This window comes from Platichthys flesus, chromosome 23, assembly GCF_949316205.1.
Source record: "Platichthys flesus chromosome 23, fPlaFle2.1, whole genome shotgun sequence".
In the NCBI taxonomy this organism is placed as follows: Eukaryota; Metazoa; Chordata; class Actinopteri; order Pleuronectiformes; family Pleuronectidae; genus Platichthys; species Platichthys flesus.
The window spans coordinates 733,300-758,209 of NC_084967.1; the positions used below are offsets into that span (position 1 = coordinate 733,300).

At 42.5% G+C, this 24,910-nt stretch overlaps 1 protein-coding gene across 2 annotated transcripts in view; it reads right to left on the minus strand.

Annotated features, from left to right (window-relative positions):
- Window positions 1-1,886: 1,886 nt before the first annotated feature.
- mpped1 (metallophosphoesterase domain containing 1) overlaps window positions 1,887-24,910 on the minus strand; it is an 84,549-nt gene continuing 61,525 nt past the window's right edge. For both annotated transcript variants that reach the window (XM_062383350.1, XM_062383349.1), the window contains 4 exons: window positions 16,671-16,786; window positions 6,836-6,949; window positions 5,231-5,411; window positions 1,887-4,256 (listed from right to left, as the gene is read on the minus strand). In XM_062383350.1, coding sequence (XP_062239334.1) covers window positions 5,293-5,411; window positions 6,836-6,949; window positions 16,671-16,786 — 349 coding nt within the window. In that variant the 3' untranslated portion in view covers window positions 1,887-4,256; window positions 5,231-5,292. The remainder of the gene's footprint in view (window positions 4,257-5,230; window positions 5,412-6,835; window positions 6,950-16,670; window positions 16,787-24,910) is intronic.

A 24,910-nucleotide genomic window follows, 5' to 3' on the forward strand; every position in this document is an offset into this window, starting at 1 on the left:
AGCAGCTGACACTGCTGGTTTATTGCTGCTGTCATTTGCCTTCTGTACAGTTCACTGAAGACAGCCACTCCCTCAGCAAATCAATACAAATAATAAGCAACCTTGTGAGGGATGACATTTGCTAAACCCTTACCTAATACAATAGACACAGACAAATGTACACACATGCACACTCTTTTACTTTTGATATTGTTGGTGCAGTGTCATTTTAGCATGAATCTATCAAAGGAGAAGTTATTTCACCTCAGCTCTTATGTTGGTGCCAACACCCTCAGGCAAGAGCTGCAGCTTCCTGTGGGTGTTCATCGACCTTCACACAGAGACCAACAACGACTACAGGAAGCATTGCAGGATTACAAGGCACTTGAGGCGGTGGTCTAGTGGTATAAACTTGGACTATGGGCAGAGAAGGTCTCTGGTTCGTCTCGGGTTCGACAACAAAAGACGAACCTGGATTGATATGTCCAAAAATCCAAGAGTCTCCCTACCCTGTCTAGTGCCCCTGAGCAAGGAACCTTACTCCCCCAACATCTGCTCCCCGAGCGCCGTACATGGTCGCTCACTGCTCTGTGTGTCCTGCACACAGATGGGTTGAATGCAGAGGTTAAATTTACCTACCATTGCATGAGTGTGTAGTGCATGTCTGTGCATGTGTTTGGTATAAATAAACATATCTTAATCTTAATCTCGATACACTGGATGCACTGGTTGGACATATATTTCTGGTAATTTGATTTAAAAACATTTTTCATGATATGCACTTTAAAAAGTGAAATATAACCTGAAATGTTAGCCTTTGGCATTCATATTTTATATCTCATCTAAAATATCAATATATTTCAGGCATTGAAACATAAGCATTCTTTACCCATCTTGTCATTTAATATCATATTATCATTTCCTTATGTCATAAAGTCATCCATAGGTCATAAGTCATTTTTCTTTCACTTAAAATAACTGGGGAATGGGTGAGGGAGAATGGGGCCCACAGCTGATTTTCGCCCCTGACCCCTGATCTGATAATCTGGCCTCAACAGAAAGACTTTCAAATGGTATCTGCCACTGATTTGACAATGGAATCCATCAAGGGAAATTTAATAAAAATGAACAAGGAAGGGTTCTTAAATGATGTGTCTGTTGACTGAGGGTTGAAGGCTAATTTGTGTTCCAAAGCATTCACATAAAGAGCATTTTAATGATTCAGGCAAAGAGAAGCAATGGGTGTGTCTATTGTTCAGATGGGAAGTGTGAAGTAAGATGGAGGATGGAGAGATCAAGAGGATGTCTGTCATTCATTCAAAGGAAACACTAACGCAGCGAGATATACTGTAGCCCTCAGGAATGGGAGAGAGAGAGCTGGGATTTTTTTTTGAAGAAGAAGTTAAGTGAAGGAAGAACAGATGGAAACGGTACAGGGAGGTTGAGCACTGGGGGAAAAAAACCTCAGCATTGTGGTTGGAGAGGCAGAGTGAGAAAAAAGAGAGGGAGGCAGCTGGAGGAAGATGAGAGCATATGAAAGCTAGTTGTATTAAAGGCAAAGTGAAAAGCCAACCGTGAATAAATTACTCAGTCTCCTGCGGGATTACTAATGTAATTATTTGAACGAGGGTTCTCATTAGAATGTGCAGAGGTGTGGAAGAGCTGCTGAAAAAAAGGGGATACGGAGATGGAGCGGTGAGGGTTTAGCTTCTGGAAATTAACTCGCTGCTCTGGGCTCTATAATTGATACAAGACACAGATACCTTTGATTGGAACAAAATGGAAGAACAGGGATGAAAAAACTTTCCTCATGGAACAAGACATAATGGAGAGGGGAGACAAAAGGAGCGAGTCAGGATAGAAATAAGGAAACATGATCCACAGGTCACAGTTAAGATTTTATTCAATCAGTGAATAATCTTTCAGAACCAGCAGAATCTTTATTGTTTTGAGACAGAAAAGTACATTACATTTTTAGAGTTGTCTTCAAGAGCGACGATGGTCAGTTTAGCAGCTGCTGGGTCTTCCTTCCCTGTTTTTATTTTACAGTTTAAAAAATGGGAAAGTCCCGAATACAATACATATGAATATTTTCATTCCAAAATGCTATACATCAATTAAAAAAAGATCTGACATTAACTATCCCATAATGTTAAAGTAGAAAAGATACACAAGTAAAAATGTCAGCTAGGACACAAGTTACTTACGGCTCTTTAAAAAGTACCACTACAGTCTGCCTTTTACTTGTCAGTCATTCTGCCTGTTTGGGCATAATTTGTTTTCAAATGGTGGACATCTCATTTTGGAATAAAACTCTTCATATGCAGATTGTCTGAGTGGCAGAAGTCATTAACTCATTTAAGCATGCCTCAAAATAAATCAAGAAATTGTACACACTTTTGTTGATAAAACAGCAAACACAACACAGTTACTGAGGCAGAGGAGCATCAAAGTGAGGGACATTTAAATGAGGAAGGGAATTGGTGAATCAGACTGAACATTCAGATTTTTATTAAACTTATAGATGATAGTTCCCTCCATCTTTTGATCTTTTATATTTCCCTTTATTCTTGTCTTTGAACATTTTCCTCATAGAAACTAATTAAATTGGTGTTTAAATGATGAGGTGGAGCACTCCCTTTCTTTCTACACTCTGCATGAAACACTCTCACAGAAACTAACACACCCTGAATATTGTGCTTTTAGAGACCTTCCACTGGCCACATTTAAAATATAACCTAAAACCCTGATCTACAATCTCCTGACATCATGCCTTACACTTGGTCCTTTGAATAGGACTGCAATGCAATTCTGTACCAGCATCAACAAAGAACCATTCATCTTGGAAAACAAGTTAATAAAGTGGGACTTGTTACTAGAAAATGGTACACATATACTGTAGGTGGGTACAAATGCATATGCATTACAAATTAAAATGTGCTCTTGAAATTGAGTTCCATTGACAAAAAAAGTGTGTCTGACCTGAAGATATCGCTTGCTTTCTTTGCATCTATGCATGGAAATACCGATGCATATCTGCCTGGTAACAAAACCATGTCCTTCAATGTGAAATTCTTATTATAATTATGATTATTCGATGACAAGACCTAGTTGCTGAATAATTTTCTGCTGATCAACTAATTATTGCAGCTCAGTCACTATTCAGTTTGAACTGAATGGCTTAAATGGCCTCAGCTGACTTTGTAACCGAGTGCTTATTTATCACGATGAAGATTTCAATATTTGGATGCAGAAAGTGCCAAACCAGTTAATGCTCTAATGCTTTTACATGCTGATCCAACAACAACCTTTATATAAGTAAATCTTACTATAGTCTATGGGGAAAGTCTGTCTGAAATCCCTACTGGTCTCTAATATGCTCCAGGAACTGTGGTGTTGATGAGTGATACATGAATCTCTCCATGCACTGCTTTAGGACCTGTTGATGAACAAATGAATCACCAGACACGTGTGTTTTATGAACTTTCTTGTGTTTTCTCAGATTGCAGTGCTCTGGGCTCTCTCTGTGACCGTACATAGACCCTAACTTATCCCATATCTAACCTTAACCAAAAATGTGCCCTATGAAGAAAAGCTCAACTCAAATTTCAACGGGTCCTGTACTTGTACACTCAGGTTTAAAAGTGTGCGTGGTCTAACAAGTGCCTACAGACATAGGTGTCTTGGTGCTTATTCTGTACTGCACTGAATCAGGAATAAACTGTAGCTCCAGGGAACCTTTGGACTTAACGATGAGAGATCAAAGTGCGATGTGTTTTGCACAACCAGATTCAGTTGGAATGGTCATATACAGAAAACGGAAATCAAAGAAAGAGAAAAGAAAAGCTTTTAAAAACAGATAAACTGCTTAAAGACATGAGAGTTAACAATCACTTAATTGGCACAGAGATGACCAAAATTAACATTATCAAGTAACAATTACATTGTATAGACTAAATGAAAAGAAACAACCGCACATCTCTGGACACAAATACTTAAGTATTTTAAAAAGCAGTACAACAACTTGGAAATCTTACAGAAAAACAATTTTGTATTGACAGAGAACATTTACAAAGACCAGTTACAGTACATTTAGTTTCAAATTTGTCAGCTTCTCTTGAATAAGGTTAAAAAAAAGTTTCATCTCTCCTGTGAGCAACACAGAGATTTAAACATGAAAATCAATCATCTCTGTTCAGATGCTGGGTGAGGATGTAGTACTTTTACATTGCATGTTACCTGCTGTCCTTTTCAAGTCCAAAAAGCCAGACCTAGAACTAGTTATTCACAAAATGAAGGAGGGAGAGGAAGAAAAAAACAAGAGATATGAGAAATTGCAAAAGGTAGGCCACATGAAAAGAGGGTTGTGATTTGCTTCCTCTACGTCCTCTCTTCAGTGGGTTAAGAGGCGTACAGACGGCTGTAATCAGGGAGTCAGTTTGGTAGGAGTTGGGGTATAAATAAATAATTTCATTTAAATATTGATTTTATTTATAGATATTATTCATGTAGTTTGCATGCATAAGAGGTCTACCCAACCTTCTGACAAGATAGCCAACCCACAACTCTTCAAAGGTAACCCCATTCGCTAGGACCTGGCAACACTGGCTGTAATGAGGCTCAAGAGAGCGGTGTCAACATGTTTGACACCCTGACTCTCACACAGCCTGTGGCAAAGACCTTCCGATGCCCTCACACACTCGCTTTGATCTCAAATATTCACGCACAGTGGCAAAAAACACATTCCCGCAATGAGGAAGCCAAGAAAAAACATGGAAAATTAATGTTTACAAGAAGGAAGGGAGAAAAAGTTAAAAAAAGTGAAGCTCCCCCCTAGCAAATGTCCCACTGCTGAGTCCATGCTACCGAAACTCTCCAGTAAACAAGGCATTGGGTTGTTTCACTGAAAGTCCAAATGCTTTCAGTTTAATTTGAAGTTACAAAGGCCAGCAGCGACATCAGCGTGTCTCTTTCAGTCTCTGAGAGACACATGAGATTGTCAGGGCAGTAAAAGAGAACACAGAGAAATGTCCAATTTCACCTCAAGTAAAGCATCTCTCCACTCGTTTGTCTTTGTTTAGACACTTCTATTGGTGAAGAAATGATGGCACACAAAATAACATTAATGATCTGTGTGAGCCTCTGGTCCTAGGTTCCCTACACTAATTGTCCCCAGGTGTACTATTTGGCATCACATTATAACAACACCTGCCTTATATGTACATCATTTAGTTCTACCTGCTGATCTCACCTATTTTTGCCTGCTCCTTTTTCCTGATTGGCCGTGAGCGTTTGCGGGACAGCTTCCTCTAGTCATGTGGTCCTAGGGTTGGGGAGGTCAAAGACAATGGGTGGGTTCATGGGCAGGAAGTTGACGGTGCATGCTGAAGCGTTGACATATGTCGTGGTTCCATCTGTCATCATGCCATAACCTGGTGAGAGCAGAGGGAAAGAAGGAATGGGCTTGAATTAAGCACACTGTCGTTACAACAATTTACTGTTTGTCTTTTTAAAGTGCACTAAAGTCCAGAATAGGCAGCATCTTGATTCTCCTTGTGAATATGCAAAGCTATATATTTGAAATAGATGGTAGAATTCACTCTGTCCCATACTCATCATAAGGATTCAATATAGGTTCATGATTCCATTCACACTCGCATTATCATTATCACTGGTATTATTCATTTCTTTGCAGTCAAATAGTGAAGAAACCAGTTCTAACCAGTTCTATCGTTTTTTTGTTTATCAACACATTTTTGAAACTACATGTTGTAAATGAGGCACCCATATTTGGTTTATACTGCTTTGTAATTATAAGATGATCAATGCATTTTTCTTCATCTTTCAGTTAAAGTCCCTCTCTCTGGTTTAGGCCAAAGATATGACTTTCTGTGGAGCCTGGTAAAATATAGGATTGGTAAATGGTAGAGATGAACGAGTACACCACTATCTATTTCTGTATCTGTAGCTGTTCAACCAACTAATATATCCGTATTATCTGTCTGTCTGGCCGGGTTGGGTGCACGCTGACTCGGCCAGTAGAGCTTGTGCACGCTGGCCCCATATATTATCATTGATAATGATATTACATGTTAGTATCCCTGTGGACAGAGCGGCTGTGAAAACGACAAGGTTGTGTATTCATCACGAGTACAGATATGACACATTTTACTTGGATTGGTACTCGTGCTCATCAAAGTTCATTATCCGTACCCGATACTTGTTTCATCCAAGGATATATATTTACATTACATTACATTACATTACATTTCATTTAGCTGATGAAATGTAATTTAACCTTCTGTTCTCCTTGATGCATCAAGTCTGTGGGGATTGTGTTTTGGTGTTGTGTTGTTTTGCTGTGTCTCCTCCTTCCCTTCTGTTTTCTCCCTGTTTTTGTTGTGTGTGGCAGGGGGCGTGGCTGGCTCCTTGGCTCCTTGGCTACATTTACAAAGAGAGCTGCTTTCAGCCTATTTCTCTTATAAAATCTGATCCAGTTTCTAATCTGAACTCTCTGTTGGGGACCGCTGCTCCAGGGGCTCAGCACTGACCCGATAACTTAAAAAAAGAAATCCTCTATCCTAGGAGACAGTCTCTCTGCCCTTGCTGGCCTGGTTGAAATCATGATAACGTTGTGGCACCTCAGCTATTGTCTAATATAGACTTCCGTCATTTTCTTCAAAAAAAGATTTTATAATATCTCCATATTCTACAAGGTAAATTGGCTGTCTAAAATTATTTTCACTTGCTCCCTGAGATTTAAGCTCAGTAAAAATATCATATTGCCGTCTGATGTAATAACATCCATTCGTCCTGTCGATCCTGTTAATGTATTGTTGAAGACGCATGCACTCACCTTCATGAATGTGTCCAAACACATGTAATTTGGGCTGGACTCTCCTCTGGACCGTGTTGAGTAGCTCCATGCACCCGACACGCTGCATCTTCTTCGGAACCCAGTCCAAGAAACCTGCAGACAAACACATCTTTAACCAAACCAGCGACTTACAGAACCTGCTCTCACCCACAGTAAGATCATGAGGTGTTGGAACAGATATTTATAACATCTGTCTGCTTTGCTTCACACTATGTATAGTAGCTGTTGAGTGGGTTGAAATGGAAAGCAACAGTAATGCAATCATATTTTGTCATAGAACCATATTTCAGTGAATACATACTGTAGATCCTTTAGATATTGCATGACATTGTGGAAAATATGCTGTATACAGTCACTGTGAATTCAGTCTACTATTATTTCTTGCTGTTGATATTGTTGCCAAATGGTCCAGAGTTGAATATGTTGTAATTCTTATTTTATATTTATTACATTTATTAAATGTATCGTCAGGAAGGTTATGAATTTAATCTGCCTCCATAAAGTTATTCATCACATTTTAGAGCAGAGCTGTTCATTTCACACTCCTTGTCTTATGGCAAACTGCACACCCAGCACAAAATAAAAGTGACTCTTAGAAAGCAGCCACAGAAAATAAAGATCAATCACCACCACACACAGATGCAGACTTCACAGTATGTGTGACAGGGATGAAGCATGGAGTGTATACGATTTAGTGGGTGCTCTGTGAGGAGGGATAGGGCTGATGCTGAATAAAAAGCATCAAGTCAGAGAAATAACATGACTGAGGGGCTCATGTCTCAATCTTCCCTCCCTTCTGTTGCTCAGTTCAGACAGGGATGACAAAGTAAACAAGAAGGAAAAGAGAAAAAGAGAGATAACTTAACAAGAGAACAAATAAACAACTAGGGCTACGTTGTAGCACTGGCGGGCCCGAACACCCGCACGTTGAAGCCTGTTGCGGTCGGTGGAGAGAGCGATCAATGACCAAGCGCCAGTCTCCACGTTGCCTGCATTTTGCGCACTGTGGCAAAGATAAACGCTTCACTTCCTGCGTCCGTCATCCAATGTTGATCCTTGCCCGCTAATTGCTCATGACGGTCCACGCTATCAATTGCACATCACACTGTGACAATTTCATGTAAATCAAATGATAGTTGTTAAACAAAGTTTACTTCCTGTTGCCAGTAAGTGGCGCCATAACTTTTTTTACGCACAGACATATAGATCTGTTCAAGTAGGCGCTCTGATGTAGCATGAGCAATTTTGTGTCAATTGGACAATGTTACCACAACTTAATTTTCACACTGATCAGTAGGTGGCGCTATGACCCTGAACTAATATTTATATATGGAGCTGTTCAGGTCAGGATTGTGATCATAGGTCAGTAGTTTGGAGCCGGTTGGATAATGCAGAGTGGATTAACAAAGGTCTTCCTGTTTCATGGCGAATCAGTAGGTGGCGCTATGACACTGAGGAAATATTGACACTTAGAGCTGTTCAGACTTAGTCTAATATCATTTGACAGACGTTTGATAGTGATAGGACAATGCACAGTGGAGTTATGACAACATCGTGTCCTTAGGACTATCCGCCGCACATCAATGTTTACACGCTTTGATGAAATGTCACAATTCTGACCATGATCCAATGACTTGACTGAGCTCTTTTGAGCTGTATATTGTAAAGCAGCCAGGAGCAGTTCATCAAAGTATTACACATGTCACTTCCTGTAGCCAACAGGGGGCGCTGTGATTTCAAGTAATAATTTCTGTGTAGATGTCATCAGGCCGGGACTTTTGCCTTACATGTCTTATTTGGATTTGATTGGACCATGCATTTCTGAGATACAGGACCTCGTGTTTGATGGCGTTTAATCAAACTTTGATGGCACGCCACGGTCACACGGTTTGATGAAAAATGTATCTCTAAATAAATGTTATCTCCATCTTGTTGTGATGACACTCATCTGAAATTGAAGTTGATCTGATGAAAGCCCTGGGACTTTCAAAGTACTTCAAAGTAAAAATGTGGAATAAGGCCAAAATTACCACTAAAGCCAAAAATGGCGGGCTTCCTGTTTGGTCTAGCATATCTATCCAAACGACCTATTTGTCTGTTATGAAAAGACACATGCCCCAATCGATTTTTATACATGTCGGCCAATCCTAGTGCCGGGGCTGCCCTTTAGGGGGCGCTAGTCAGTTTTTTTGCCATGGCCATTCCTTAAAACCATATGAATATTTTTAGGGGGGGGATGTTGTTATACACATGAAGTTTGAGTGAGATAGAACCATGAACACTGAAGTTACAGCAATTTTGTGTTTCATGGCGAGTTGATGAACTTTAATGCCACGCCATTGATATGGCGTTTGACGAAAAGTCACAGTAATCTTATGTCTTCATTATCTATGTCTTGATACCCATTTGTTATAGTTTGACATGGTTGAGGTCAGTGGATGAGGAGGAATACATTAGGACATTTCCTGCTGCCACCATGGGGCGCTGTGATTTTAAGTCACAAACTCTGTCTAGATGTCTTCAGGTCTCGACTCTTGTCTTACATGTGTATTTTGGACTCGATCGGACCAAATCTGTCCAAGATACAGAAGCTTGTGTTTTGATGGCGTTTAATCAAACTTTTGGTGAAAATTGGTTTTGTGGAAACCAAGGGGCTGCGTTCTGGGTGGCGCTGTTGAGCCATTTTGCCACGCCCATTTCCAAATATTCCAGATAACGTACATTTTCACCACTTTCTAATTTACTGCAAACTTTAACAACTTTTTGAGCATGTTAAAGCCCTGAAAAAGGCAATTCATTTGACTGAAAAAATAAATTAATAATAATCATTACAATTTAAGATTAGTTCATTTATACCAAACACATGCACAACACACTCATGCAATGGTAGGTAAATTTATCCTCTGCATTTAACCCATTTGGTGCAGGACACACAGAGCAGTGAGCAGCCATGTACAGCGCCCGGGGAGCAGATGTTGAGGGAGTAAGGTGCCTTGCTCAGGGGCACTAGACAGGGTAGGGAGAATTCTTTTGGATTTTTGGACAGATCAATCCAGTTTCGTCTTTTGTTGTTTCTCCGTGGAGTCGAACCAGGAACGAACCAGAGACATTTTCTGCCCATAGTCCAAGTTTCTGCCACTAGACCACCGCCTCTAGGGCCTCTCACCAATTCGCTGCTCGGGCCCTAATAATCCTTTCAATTTCAATGGGGCCACTCACCATTCGATCCTCGGGCCCTAAAAATCCTTACAGTTTCAATAGGGCCTCTCACCATTCGGTGCTCGGGCCCTAATAATAATAAGAATAAGAATAATCCTTACAATTACAATAGGGCCTCTCACCATTCGGTGCTCGGGCCCTAAAAATGGAAAGACGTCCATGTCTAAGGCCCTGTGGTATGAAATCAGGACAGCTCATTCCGTGTTTGACTAACCTAACGGATGAACCCTTACTGTTTAAAATACTGCAATTTATATATAAAATACTGTAATTAAACAAAAGTACCCAAAGTAATGTCCTAGCTAATAGTCTAAAAATCATGTATCTTTTCACTTTAACTCATTGACATTTCGGCCTGAGTCGTACTAGAGGAGAGGTTCAGGGGGTCAACCCCGAGGCCAGTAGGTAATTAATTCTCTGTGAACCATGAATATCAGGGGAGATTAGGTCTAAAGTTCACAGGTAACGTCTTGAATAAATTGCGGCAACTAAGAATTTAAATACAACATATACTCCTTAAATTGATCTGTAAACCGAGTAGAGTCAACAGACATGTGGTAAATAGTTGTGAAGATATCATGGAGAGAGAAACAGATGCGTCCTTTAAGTACTGCTAGTGTTGGACGGTGATGTCTGGTTTACAGGCAGCATTCAAGTGCATCTCAAATGTATCCATGTGGTTATATAGTTCAAAATATGTCACCATATTGCTTCTCAGATGGTTAAGTTTACTGACAGGGCTAAAGAACTAACGAGAGGTCAAAGTGAGATTTTACAAACACCTACGGCTGGAGTGCAGTACATGGCTGTTGAGCTTACACAGCTGCTTCTGACTCTATTTAGGCACTTTAAAACATTCACCTGTAAGACTAAGTCAGGTCTAATGCCCATGCCCGCAGTGACAGATGAGAAGTGAGCTGTTTGCTTCTAGCTGGACCTCAGTGGGCAAATAAGAAAGAAGAAAATAAAAGAAAGAAGGAAAGAAAGACAGAGAAGAGCCCCAAGGGATACTTTACACATTTTTATTTTTTATTACTCAAGTACTTAAAACCTCAGAAGCAGAGTTAATGGACCCTCGCATACATAACACAGACATAAAATCTAAGCTGGCAGTGAATCAGTCATTCTGGTAAAATGATACAGTCTGACTTCCGTGTCCGCTGAATGTGTAACTGTTTTCTTTACATGTCTTGGAAGACGGTGGAAGGGAAGTTAGAAGTTACGAGGGCTTTTTGTGTCTTAGGGTATTTTGCTTTGAAGGGCCACTTGCACTTGCAGCTGCTGCTTTGGGCACCGAGCCTGTTTTCCCCTTGTTGTCTTACTTTCTCTCCTTCTCTCTCTGCTGTTAACTTCTTCCTCACAGCCAAATAAAGAGGCCATATTGTTTCTCTCCAGCCACAGATCTGCCACTTTATCACAGCTCATAAAAAACTCGCTTTTGCTGCAGTGCAAAACATCTTGATCACAATTGCTTTTCCCTCACATTCTTTCCTATGATTCATTATTCCTTCTTTCTTTAGAAATAATTTGAAACTGCACAGTTTTTCTTGGCTCCTGGCACCTTCAAGAATTTAAAGAATTATTGTCTTTCATTTCTGTTTTTCCCTTTCTTCTTTCTCATCTCTGTGTGTGTGTGTGTGTATGTGTGTGAGACAGAGAGTGTTCTTGTGACAGTGTGTCATGCATTAGCCTACTGTAGCTGCTCCATATGCTAGTCGCTCATGAGCAGATAGCTGGGACACTTGGCTAAGCTGAATGAAAAATAAATGGCTGTGTTCGCAGAGACGCAGACGCAGAAATCAATCACACACACTCACTCACATTTGAACACCGCAGCTGCAGCAGGAGATGAGGTGTGAAAGTGTGTGTGAGAGTGTGAGTCAGGGAGTAAGAGGAGTGTCTCTGCTCGTGTGCAGACAGAGACACTCAGTGTGTCTTTGAGACAGAGAAATATCTACAGGATGTCAAGCTTGTGCACCACCATCTGTGTTTGCTCCGACTCTTGTGATGTTGATGTGTAAGGACTGGGTGTGTGCGAGACACATCCACAAGCTGAGAGGTGATCACCAGGAAGGCCAATAATGTGGTAAAATTAGATTTCAGTCAGGGCAGGATGAGCTGACTGGACAGTGAGTCATTGCTTTGATGACAATCACCTTATATTCATCTGGCCAAAGGATTTATCAAAGTTTCACCATTTTCATTGCTTTTTTCTGCCAACCACCGCAGACATGTACACACATTGTATATTTTTGCTTTTATATGTGCGAGTATGTGTATGAGGATACTCAGGTAAATATACATTTTATAGTTTAAACATAGACACGTGGCCATGTAACTGCAATAAAGTAAGAACCAACACCAAACCTATGGATTTACACTCTCCTTTAAACATATGTATATACTGTTGTAAAACATCTGAAATGGAGACCATGTTAAAAACTTGATAGTATAACACAAAACGACTGAAACTCTGTTAAATCTACTTTTACAACTGTCTATGTCTGTAAATATTCATTATTTCCTAATTGACACATACAACACTGAGTACTTAATATAAATCTTTGATGACTTCTGAAAGAAGAACGAAGTCAGTGGTATGATGAGATGTCCCTCTGGGACACAGCCAGGAAGCTTCAGTCAGACTCTATCTCAGCAGGTGGACTGCGTAGCGGACAGAGTGCGATGTTGAGGAGAAGTTGTAGCTGAACAGGGTTGACTAGCAGTGTTTCTTCTATATCAAAGCCAGTCCTATACATGTATAGTATATTCAATCCTATCTCCCAGATATATGTTTATGCAACCAAACTGCAAACGCAAATTTGAATGTCATTGGAATCAGATTACGCTCATCATTGAGACATTGAGGATGTTTTGTTAATTTACATACTTGAGTTGCAAATCAATTGACACCGAAAATATCAGTGAAATATTCACAGACACTATGGAAACATGCAATATTTAGTAATATCTGATGTGACAGTACATTCTACACCTGAAGTGACTCCAGCTTGTTTGTTAAGGTCATCGACAGAGTCTAGCTTAATACAGAAGAAGTTCAGATTGACCGCAGATGCAAGATTTTCATTTACAGCACCTTTTACTGACCTGAATCAAAGAGCTGTTGTCTGAACCACAGACGAGACTTTGGATGTAAACCTTGAACATGTACTGCAAAGCGAGTGCAACATCTTTCCTTCATTAGCTTAACTTAATCTGATAGACCCAGTCAGCGTCAAGTGGTCACACGACGCTGGTCATCATTTTGATAAGAAAACCCAGGTTTAGATGAGTGTGTGCACATCGCTACACTGGCTTCCAGTTAAATCTAGAATAAAATTTAAAATTCTCCTCCTCACCTTCAAGGCCCTTAATAATATAGCGCCTATTTACCTTAAAGAACTGTTAGTACCTTATAAACCCGCTAGAGCACTCCGCTCCCAGAATTCAAGCCTACTTGTCGTCCCTAAAGTCTCTAAAAGTAGAGTAGGAGCCAGAGCTTTTAGCCATCAAGCCCCTCGGCTGTGGAATAATCTACCACTTTCAGTTCGGGAGGCAGACACCATCTTTTCGTTCGAGTAGGCTCAAAACCTTCCTTTTTGAAGTTAGAGCTAATTAGTGCGCCAGAACGTAACTTGTTCTATTTTATGACACATGACACGCAGAGCTTCTCTTTCCAGCTTCTCCTTCCTTTTCTCCATCCCTATCCCCCTTCCCCGGAATCCCTTTGCTTTATCACCCGCAGATCCAGGGCCTCTGTGGCCGCACCATGGATTGCGGTTTGTGGATCGCGCACTGGGGGTCGCAGTGTTGGATCCAGTGTGGCGGGTTCTGAGTCATGTGAACTGATCGTGGTGCTGGTGGCGGACCCTGTGTCGCGTTGGCATTGGGCACGGGCGGTGGACCAGGACCGCGGTGGTGGCTTGTGATGGGTCCTGGTGGGCGGCGGTGGACGGTGACTGAGGACTGGAGTGGCGTCTGGTCTGGATGGTGGATCGCAGTCTGGATGGTTGCTGAGCATGGACTGTGCTTGCAGCGGGACTGCTTGGCATGTCATGTTGGGGTTGGCCTTCGGGATGTCTACCCTCATCAAATGCTGCTAGAGACTTTGATTATTGATGATGTTCTCCTACACGTGGCATCTATTGCACTTCTGTCCGTCCTGGGAGAGGGATCCCTCACATGTGGCTCTCTCTGAGGTTTCTACGTATTTTTACCCTGTTAAAAGGGTTTTTAGTAGTTTTTCCTTACTCTTGCTGAGGGTCAAGGACAGAGGATGTCACACCCTGTTAAAGCCCTATGAGATGAATTGTAATTTGTGAATATGGGCTATACAAATACAATTTTATTGATTGATTGATAAAAGGGGGGGGGCTTACAGATTATAACCAATCACCGGCATGGCCAGTTAAGTGCACTAGCAGCAGAGTACAAACACATTATCTAGAACAGTGATTCTCAAATGGGGGTACGCGTACCCCTGGGGGTACTTGAAGGTACTCCAGGGGGTACTTGAGATTTTTTTTTATATATATATTTAAAATTAGCATCCATTCAAAAATCCTTGAAAAATTGTTATTTAACAAATATTCAATCATATATAAGTGTAAGTTCATGAACTAAATTTTATATTCAGTAGGCTTTTCAATTTAATTATCCTAAAAAAACAGAGTCTCCCCCATACCGATATGGCCCAACCTGGCACACGCCACCTGTCATCACCTGCCTTGAAAACTTCAACAATGGAGTCGAGTTGAAGTGCAGCAGCAATGCTGCTGAAACACGGAGGGTAAAGCGCCAAAGAAGGCGAAACCAGAGAAGAGAGCCTTCCCTTAACAACACCGTGAGATCTTGTGCCTCTTCGGAGGGGCGCTAAAACGTAAAAGTTTTCCGTTGTGAAGTTAATGATTCATAACAAGAAATCCGCGTCTCTACCGGTACCCTTTCAAAATAAAAGCATGTAATACAAAAGCGGAAATGAAATTGTATGACCTTAAAGCGAGCAAATATTTCACAATAAAATAACAGAAAGACACTTCAATAATATTAACAATAACATAGATTGGGTTATTTACCCTTTTTGTTTTTTCTGTGGGGAGAGATTAGCCAACAGTGGCATTAAGCCACCACATCTTCAGCGGTATCTCCAGACAAAACATGAAAGTCATGTTGGTAAGCCACCTGAGTTTTTTAAGAGGAAACTTTCTGAATTCAGGTCATCTCAAGACACGATGCGAAAAGCCTCCCAGAAGCAAGCGGAAACAAGCTACCTGTCAGTATTCTTTTCGATCCTTAAAGAAGATATTTTAAGATGATAAATATTAAAAAAAAATGTTTTGAGCTAATCTTTTATTTAAAACTAAGTTAATGATTTATTTTTTGGGAAGAAGTGTTTAGCTATAATTAAGTTCATGAGTTCAGTTTGAGAACACATCTTTATTATGATCCCAAAAGAGGTCACTTTAAGTTGATAATTATTTTGAGGTGCACAAATCTTTATTTATATTGAGATAATAATAAAAGTCTTCAGTTATTTTTATATCTTTTTATTTTGAAATAGTTCAAGAGAGACCACTACAAATGAGCAATGTTATGGACATTGATGGAGTTTTAAATTTGAATGTGTCTAGTTACAAGGCTTAATAAATCACATTACATCTTTCTTTCAACCAAAAATGCTTTGCGCTGGTTAGGGGGTACTCGGCAGAATTTTTTCTTCGAAAGGGGTACGTCACTGAAAAAAGGTTGAGAACCACTGATCAAGAATAAAAGAAACACAGCTGCAGTTGCTAAATGCAGTAAGGTATGTGAATGCGTCAGTCAATGTTTTTATATTAAAAGCGTCCTATCATAAGAGTAGATCTGACTATACTTTTGTTTGTGTTACCATTACATTAATGCGTTATTCCTCTAAGAACATGATGGCAGGTTTTAAAGGAACTGATCGGTCTCTGGGCGGTTATCTCTTCTCTCGAACGTACCCTGCTCCTCCTATATGCTGGTCTTAATTAAATTACTCAAACAATATGTTGCCGCCATCTATCCTGAGATTAGGATCAATGCTAAATATTTAGGTGTAAACATTTGTATTTCTTAGAGACAGGGTTTGTCTGAATAGTGAATGTGTTGAGTAAGCTTTGTACACTGTGCTAAGTGTTTACTTGTTGTGGAAACTGTTGGGTTTCTCTATAATTTTTCATTGTAAAGTGTAAAGTAAGCGAGTCAACGTATGTTGTGATTTGGCACTATACAAATAAAACCAAATTGAACGGAAATACACTTTGAATTATCTTGTGTGTGAAATTGGAAAATAACTGCATAGAGCATATTGATGCACAATAATACAGAGGTGCCTGTTTAAATGAAGAACTATATATCTGTATTTTGATGTTGATAAAATAATAATTTATTTTTTACCACTATGGGGAAATCGTATTGTTCTAAATGACACTATTTTATGTCATAGGTGTGTTTAGAGTCTAATATGAATGACTCAATGTGTATGAGTTCAAAAAAGAAAGCTTGTTACTGTAGCATATAATGTGTGTGTGTGTGTGTGTGTGTGTGTGTTTGTGTGATGTAATCTGTGTCTTACCCAGTGGGGGGCAGTGTGTGACCAGGATGTCTGTGTTTTCGGGGATCTGATTCCACTTGTCCAGCAGAGCCTGACCCCGTGGGAGGTTGAAACCCCAACCATAATACCAGGGCTGCCTGCACACACACAAACACACACAAAGTTTGGTTAATGAAATCCCTATTACAAGAAGCGATATCTTACTTTCTCCTATCCTAACCTTTACACAACCTTACACAAATAATACAGGTCATGCGGTTTGAGGTTGAGGGTAAGAGAACAGGATAACTTTTAACATTCCTCAGATGTAAGACTGTAAGAGTGGCCACTTTGAAAAATAGGGGAGAATATAACACAGAGCCAACAAATACAGCGCAGTGTATTGTGGTACAAAGCATCAATGCTCGCCTGCATATGATAAAACATTAAGAAGGAAAATAGGCTTACAATTGCAAGTTATTGGTTAGAAACCTAGCACTCAAGTAATACACAAATACAAATATTGTTATTAATAATTCATAGTGATAAGAATCCTTATGTGAACAGTATTGATAGTCAAGATGACTGGAAAAATGCTCAGAATATTTTCCAGTGCATTTTCTGTTAAAGCTGATGTTTTGACAAAGACAACAATGTTTGGGGGAGATTGTGGGAAAGGTTTGGCATGTAGGCCCACAGGCTGCGGACAAAAGAAACACACAATGCTTTATAATGTTGAACTTTAGCCTACACTATCCATGACTGTCCATTCATTATGATTCAGTGTGAAAGACATGTGTCTAACCTCCTGTCGTTGCTGCCTGAATCGGCAGCCTGTCTAATGGAAAAACTGCAGCAACACAAAACAGAGAGCAAAGATCATGAATCTAAAACAACCTCTCCTTTCCTCTTTTGTTGCAAAACACTGACAATTGTAATCTTCCTTCATTTTAGTGTTAAAACATGCACAGCTTCCAGGGGGACTTATTAGGAGTCATTATTGCTTGTGTGTGTGTACGTGTGGTGGTGGTAATTGTGGGGGGAAGGGCTGCTCTAAACATCGCCTTGATCACATCAGTCTCAAAATGCTCGACAGGAAGACGACTGAAGAAGAAGGGAGAAAAAGAGCCTCGACGTCCGGGGGCTTGTGTCCCTTTACTTTGATAGTGAATGCCTCGGCCGTGAGTTGAGTGACGGAGAAGAAATTAACATGTCACTTACAATGTGTTCTCCGATCCATCTTCACCAACACACCACAAGCGCGCGCCTGTGTGTGCAAAATCAGCTGATGACGTCCGTCGCCATGCAGCCAGCTTTTTTAAATTGCTGAGTGCAGTCACTCGAAACGCCAACTTTATCGCCAAGGCTGCTACTCAATGCGTCTGTACTCAGTGGAACATCAGATGAGAATTTTTAAGAATAATTTCCGGAGTGTGTGTGTGTCTGATATATTTGGGGACTTCTGAGACAGATGGGGAAACAGAACGACAGACCTGAAGATAGGAAGAAATACCTGTCACGCATACTCTCTCCCCGTCTTTTCTCTTATTAAGAAAGCTAAAAAATGGTGATCCTGAGGTCACCAGCCTCGGGAGGGGCGATCAAGCAGTGCACCCTGGGAAATCACTCTATTTCAGCTGGGGTGCACGCCATTAGAATTCCAGCACTTCGTGAACTCTCACTCTCACTCATTGTCATCCGCTTATCCGGGGTCGGGTCGCGGGGGGAGCAGCTCCAGCAGGGGGCCCCAGACTTCCCTTTCCCGGGCCACATTGACCAGCTCTGACGGGGGGGATCCCGAGGCGTTCCCAGGCCAGTGTTGAGATATAATCTCTCCACCTAGTCCTGGGTCTTCCCCGAGGTCTCCTCCCCAACTGGACGTGCCTGAAAAACCTCCCAAGGGAGGCGCCCAGTGGGCATCCTTACCAGATGCCCGAACCACCTCAGCTGACTCCTTTCTAAGTAAAGGAGCAGTGGCTCTAATCCGAGTTCCTCACGGATGACTGAGCTTCTCACCCTATCCCTAAGGGAGACGCCAGCCACCCTTCTGAGAAAACTCATCTCGGCCGCTTGTACCCGCGATCTCGTCCTTTCGGTCATCACTGTTGGGACATGGTTTTTGTGCAAACCACAGGCCTCCTTTCAGTCAAACTTGTAGCAAACATGCCGCATGTGCTGGAGTGGACTCAATCTCCCAAGATGCAACAGGTTCCATTGATCTTTGAAAGTCAAGGAACTCAGTCTCCCAGAGGATGTAACAGGATGCTGCATGTCCTGGGGTCAGGGCAATATCACACAAAGGTGTCAAGAGCCACCAGGGTCAACTCCTATTGGTCACTCTGGTCCAAGACCTGTGAGGTCACCGGGGCCAATATAAGGAGAGGTCTCCCCAAGATCTTTCTCTTTCTACAATCCTTCGAAGGCCATCAGGCTGTCCAGCCTCTCTTCTCCTACATCGCAAAGGGGGGGGGGGGGGGGGGGGCCTGGCTGATCCAGCTTCCTTCTCTATCCAACCCACAACCGGAGGTCAGAGGTGCAGCTCACAGCTCACCCTTCAAGGAAATCTCCTCGCCCTTCAAGCTCTACCAAACTCCTCGTAGCGACGCGATGTCCTGCAGGAAAACTTCAACCAGCATCTGAGCAGACGGCTCGACAGAATCGCGAATGCAGAACTCTACGACCACAAAGCCAGGAGACGTCACAGAACTGCAAACTGAACAGCAACTTCTTTTCCTCTTTCCCTCGGACTGGTAACATAATCTGGGTTTAATAATTATACTACGCTAAGCAAGACTGTTTATTTGATCGGTGTGTGTTTATAAGTTTGATATATGCTGTGACTTTGTAGGCATAAGTTAAAGGAAGGTTAATAGTTAGGCTTGCCACAGGCTTTGTCCCTGACTATCATTATCTGATTAACATCCAGACAGACACGCATAGCATCTCACCTAGTTAAACCTTCCCCCTGTGCCGTGAGGCAACCTCAGAAGAAGGGGGGGGGGGGGGGGGGGGCTCTTATTCTTTAAAGCATGCTAATTTACATTCACACACACACTCACACACCTCCCTGTTAGTTAGTTTGATTGTTTAGTAACTTGTGTTTTTATACTTTATTATGTTCATAATAAATGTTCTTCTTTAACAAATGTTAATATTAATATAATGTTAATATCATTAATATTGCATAAGTGAATCTTGCCAACCGTTACACTGCTAAGAACTCCATAACCTTCATTGTTCATTATATAATCTTTAATGGGAAAATATTGAGATTTCTAATTGAACTAGATCTAAATGAGACTGATCTTAATCAATAAATTGGCTATATTTTCCCTTCTATGAAGGGTAGTGCCCCGCGAGAACTTTAACCAATTAAAGTTATGATTTAATATTAATATTTTAAATATTAATGTTTTATATTTTATTTTGATAACCAAATTTATTGAGTGCCTAAAGGCACACCATTCTATGGTAACTCTTTTCAAGCACTATTGCACAACATCACCCAGCCCTCATGACCATAGGTGAGGATAGGAACGAAGATCGACTGGTAGATCGAGAGCTTTGCCTTGCGGCTCAGCTCTCTTTTCGTTACAACGGTGCGGTAAAGCGAACGCAATACCGCCCCCGCTGCTCCGATTCTCCGGCCAATCTCACGCTCCATAGTACCCTCACTCGCGAACAAGACCCTGAGGTACTTGAACTCCTTCACTTGGGCTAAGGACTCATTTCCTACCCGGAGTAAGCAATCCATCGGTTTCCTGCTAAGAGTCATGGCCTCAGATTTGGCGGTGCTGATCCTCATCCCAGCCGCTTCACATTGGCCGCCAGCCGATCCAGTGAGTGCTGAAGGTCACAAGCCGATGATCCAATGAGGACCACATCATCCGCAAAAAGCAGTGACAAGATCCTCAGGCCACCGACCTACAACCCCTCCCCACCACGACTACGCCTCGATATCCTGTCCATGTATATCACAAACAGGATTGGTGACAAGGCGCAGCCCTGGCGGAGACCAGCACCCACTGAGAACGAAACTGACTGGCTGCCGAGGACCCGAACACAGCTCTCGCTTTGGGAGTACAGAGATTGGATGGCCCTGAGGAGAGACCCCCTTACCCTATACTCCCGCAGCACCTCCCACAGTTTCTCTCGGGGGACCCGGTCATACGCCTTCTCCAGATCCACAAAACACAAGTGGCCCGGATAGGCATACTCCCAGGCCCCCTCCAGGATCCTTGCGAGAGTGAAGAGCTGGTCCGTAGTTCCACGTCCGGGGCGAAAACCGCATTTTTCCTCTTCAATCTGAGGTTCGACGATCGGCCGAACCCTCCTTTCCAGCACCTTGGAGTAGACTTTACAAGGGAGGCTGAGAAGTGTGATACCCCGGTAATTGGTACACACTCTCTGGTCCCCCTTTTTGAACAGGGGAACCACCACCCCGGTTTGCCACTCCTTTGGCACTGTACCCGACTCCCACGCGATGTTGAATAGGCGTGTCAACCATGACAGCCCCTCAACACCCAGAGCCTTTAGCATTTCTGGCTGGATCTCATCAATCCCTAGGGCTTTGCCACTGCAGAGATGTTTGACTACCTCAGTGACCTCCACCAGGGAAATTGACGACGAAACACCATCAACCTCGAGCTCTGCCTCCAACATAGAGGGCGTGTTATTCGGATTCAGGAGTTCCTCAAAGTGTTCCTTCCAACGTCCGACGACCTCCTCAGTTGAGGTCAACAGAGTCCCATCCTTACTGTACACAGTTTGGATGGTTCCCCGTTTCCCCCTCCTGAGGTGCCGGATAGTCTTCCAGAAACACTTTGGTGCCGACCGAAAGTCCTTCTCCATGGCCTCTCCGAACTTCTCCCACACCCGCTGCTTAGCCTCTGACACGGCAGCAGCTGCAGCCCTTCGGGCCTGTCGGTACCCTGCAACCGAGTCCGGAGTCCTCCAGGATATCATATCCCGGAAGGCCTCCTTCTTCAATCGGACGGCTTCCCTGACCACCGGTGTCCACCACGGTGTCCGAGGGTTACCGCCCCTTGAGGAGCCTAAGACCCTGAGGCCACAGTTAGCCACGGCAGCTTCAGCAATGGAGGCTTTGAACACCGCCCACTCTGGCTCAATGCCCCCAACCTCCACAGGAATGCCAGAAAAACTCCGCCGGAGGTGTGAGTTGAAGATACCTAGGACGGGGGCCTCCTCCAGATGTTCCCAGTTCACCCGCACTACTCGTTTGGGCTTACCAGGTCTTTCCAGAAATTTCCCCCATTCCCTGATCCAACTCACAACCAGATGGTGGTCGGTTGACAGTTCCGCCCCTCTCTTTACCCGAGTGTCCAAAACATGCGGCCTCAGATCAGATGACACAATCACAAAATCGATCATTGATCTTCGGCCTAGGGTACTCTGGTACCAGGTACACTTATGAGCACCCTTATGTTAGAACATTGTGTTTGTTATGGATAATCCATGACTAGCACAGAAGTCCAATAACAAACGACCGCTCGGGTTTAGATCAGGGAGGCCGTTCCTCCCCACCACGCCTCTCCAGGTGTCTCCATCGTTGCCCACGTGGGCGTTGAAGTCACCCAGCAGAACTACGGAGTCCCCTACTGGAGCCCCATACAGGACTCCATTCAGGGTCTCCAAGAAGGCCGAGTACTCTGAGCTGCTGTTTGGTGCATACGCACAAACAACAGTCAGAGTTTTCCCCCCTATAACCCTTAGGCGCAGGGAGGCGACCCTCTCGTCTACCGGGGTAAACTCCAACACCGCAGCGCTCAGCCGGGGATTTATGAGTATCCCCACACCGGCCCGGCGCCTCACGCCCTCGGCAACTCTGGAGAAGAATAGAGTCCAACCCTTATCCAGGAGTACGGTACCAGAGCTGAGACTGTGCGTGGAGGTAAGCCCCACCAGATCTAACTGATAGCGCTCCACCTCCCTCACAAGCTCCAGTTCCTTTACCCACAGCGAGGTGACGTTCCACGTCCCCAGAGCCAGCTTCTGCCGCCCGGGTCTGGTCCGTCGAGACCCATGACCTTCGCTGCCACCCATGTGGCTGCGCACCCGACCCCAACGGGTCTTCCCACAGGTGGTGGGCCCATGGGATGAAGAGAGGGGGGGTGCCACGTAGTTTGTTCGGGCTATGCCCGACCGGGCTCCGTGGCAAACCCGGCCACCAGGCGCTCGCCATCAAGCCCTCCGTCTGGGCCTAGCTCCAGACGGGGGCCCCGGGCTTCCTCCGGGCCGGGTCACATCTCCTCTCCTTCCGTTAATCATTGAGGTTTTTTTTTAACCATTCTTAGTCTGGCCCCTCACCTGAGACCACTCTGCCATGAGAGACCCTACCAGGAGCACAAGGCTCCAGACAACACAGCCCTCAGGTTCATAGGGACACGCAAACCTCTCCACCACGATAAGGTGACGGTTCCAGTCACCTTATCGTGGCGAATGATCTTACGCTGCCCATGAACACAATTTCAATAATTTACACAGCAAATATTAAAACATTTAGACTGGCCTCAGCATATCAATAGGGCCTGTGGAATGTAATATTCATGTCCATCTTAACATGGACATCTCAATTAAAATGGAATGAGCTCAGCAGTATGATTGATGCTGCCGACTCTCGGTGTGAATGGAAGGATGAAGAGAGAGAAAAGGAGGAACAGTGAAGAGTTTCTCCCTGACAATGACCAGCCAGATGCTGATGTATCCTAACAGAGGGAGGAGAAGCAAAGGGAAAGATTCATGAGGATGGAGAGTGAGTGTTGTTCTTTGATCAATGGCTGGATGGACTTATTCAAGATGACTTAAAGGACGATATTAAACTTGTGCAGGTTTCATTAACTGCAAATAATTTACATCCAACATTATTTATAACCATTTCTGAAAGCAAACTCCGTATGTAGACTGATGTCTTCTCCTCCAAACAGTCAATAGTTTCAGTTCATTGTAAGGACACAATGAAAATTACATTGAAATATGCTTGAGCTAATTTGCTTAGAGAATTTTTTTAACAACAAAATTAACATTTTCATTAGTCCTTGTTTATTCGGGATTAGATGTTTACACTGATATCATAAACCTGGGTGTGCATGTCCCTCTCTACACGACTCAAGCATAATCCAGGACTCCAATGTGTACCTACCCACTGAGTTCCCTCAGCAGTTTCTGGATGAGCCCAGTTTGGTTCCTGTTTGCTTGGACTAGGCTGCAATTACAATCTGCTGGATTTGGCTCATTTAAATGATCATGTTGATAACAGTTTCCTGATTATTTCAGCATGTGTCTGCTCATTAAAATGATTTATCACATTGTGGATCATTTTTGAGTTTCTCAAATCGAACCAGGATCAGATGTATACAAACAATAGCCTGGTGCCACATAAAATAATTTCCCCGTTCATTTCATATGGTTCACTACGCAAATAAAGAACTTCTGTACATGTAGTTGTTGAATTATAAAGCACAGGCACCTGAAGAAAAAAAACATTAACATGACATAAATAAATAAATGATATGTTGACTGTGATTGATGCTTTCCAATGAAATATTTCATCTTCTGAAAGTTGATTTTCGTAATTAAGATCATGCGGGAGCAATCATAAGAATGATAGTATGTTACAGATAAGTAATTATTTTGAATTAATGGGTTGAAACAGTCAAAGCCTCAGGTACAAACCTGTACTGCACTCTCAAACTATATGCTATCAATCACCAATATCACTTTTGAGATTCTGTCAAAACTTCAGAAAACACACCGCCTTCAGTTCAAATTGAGATTTTGGAGAAATAAGTTATTTCATCCACTATCCCTAAAATACTGACGATCCAGTCTGTTGTTTTGTCATGTGAGGATTACAACATCCTTCACAAACTAGCCCAGCTTTAATTGAATGTCGATCATCCTCTAATCGAAGGCGTCGCTCCCTTTCAACAGGCTATTTTGCAGCAAAACCTTATCATGGTGTCCAAATACCAGGAAAATTTTGTGGGCATCTCCATCACTGTTACCGATAAGAGAATACCTCTGGCAACCAAATGACTACAGTGTCTCTGTGTGAGAAAAGCTCTCCGGTGTAAGCGAAGCAAGCCCAAGACTAATTGACTTTAATTCAATAGGTTATGTCCCTGCTCCTGAATGATGATCTTTTCATCATGTAAGGGTTAAAAATGATACAAGTCATTTGTGTAAATTAAGAGCAAGAAATTCAAAGTGTGGCGCATAATTAAAGAATCTGTTAATGTGAAGGGATTGTATTTGTTAAGGGT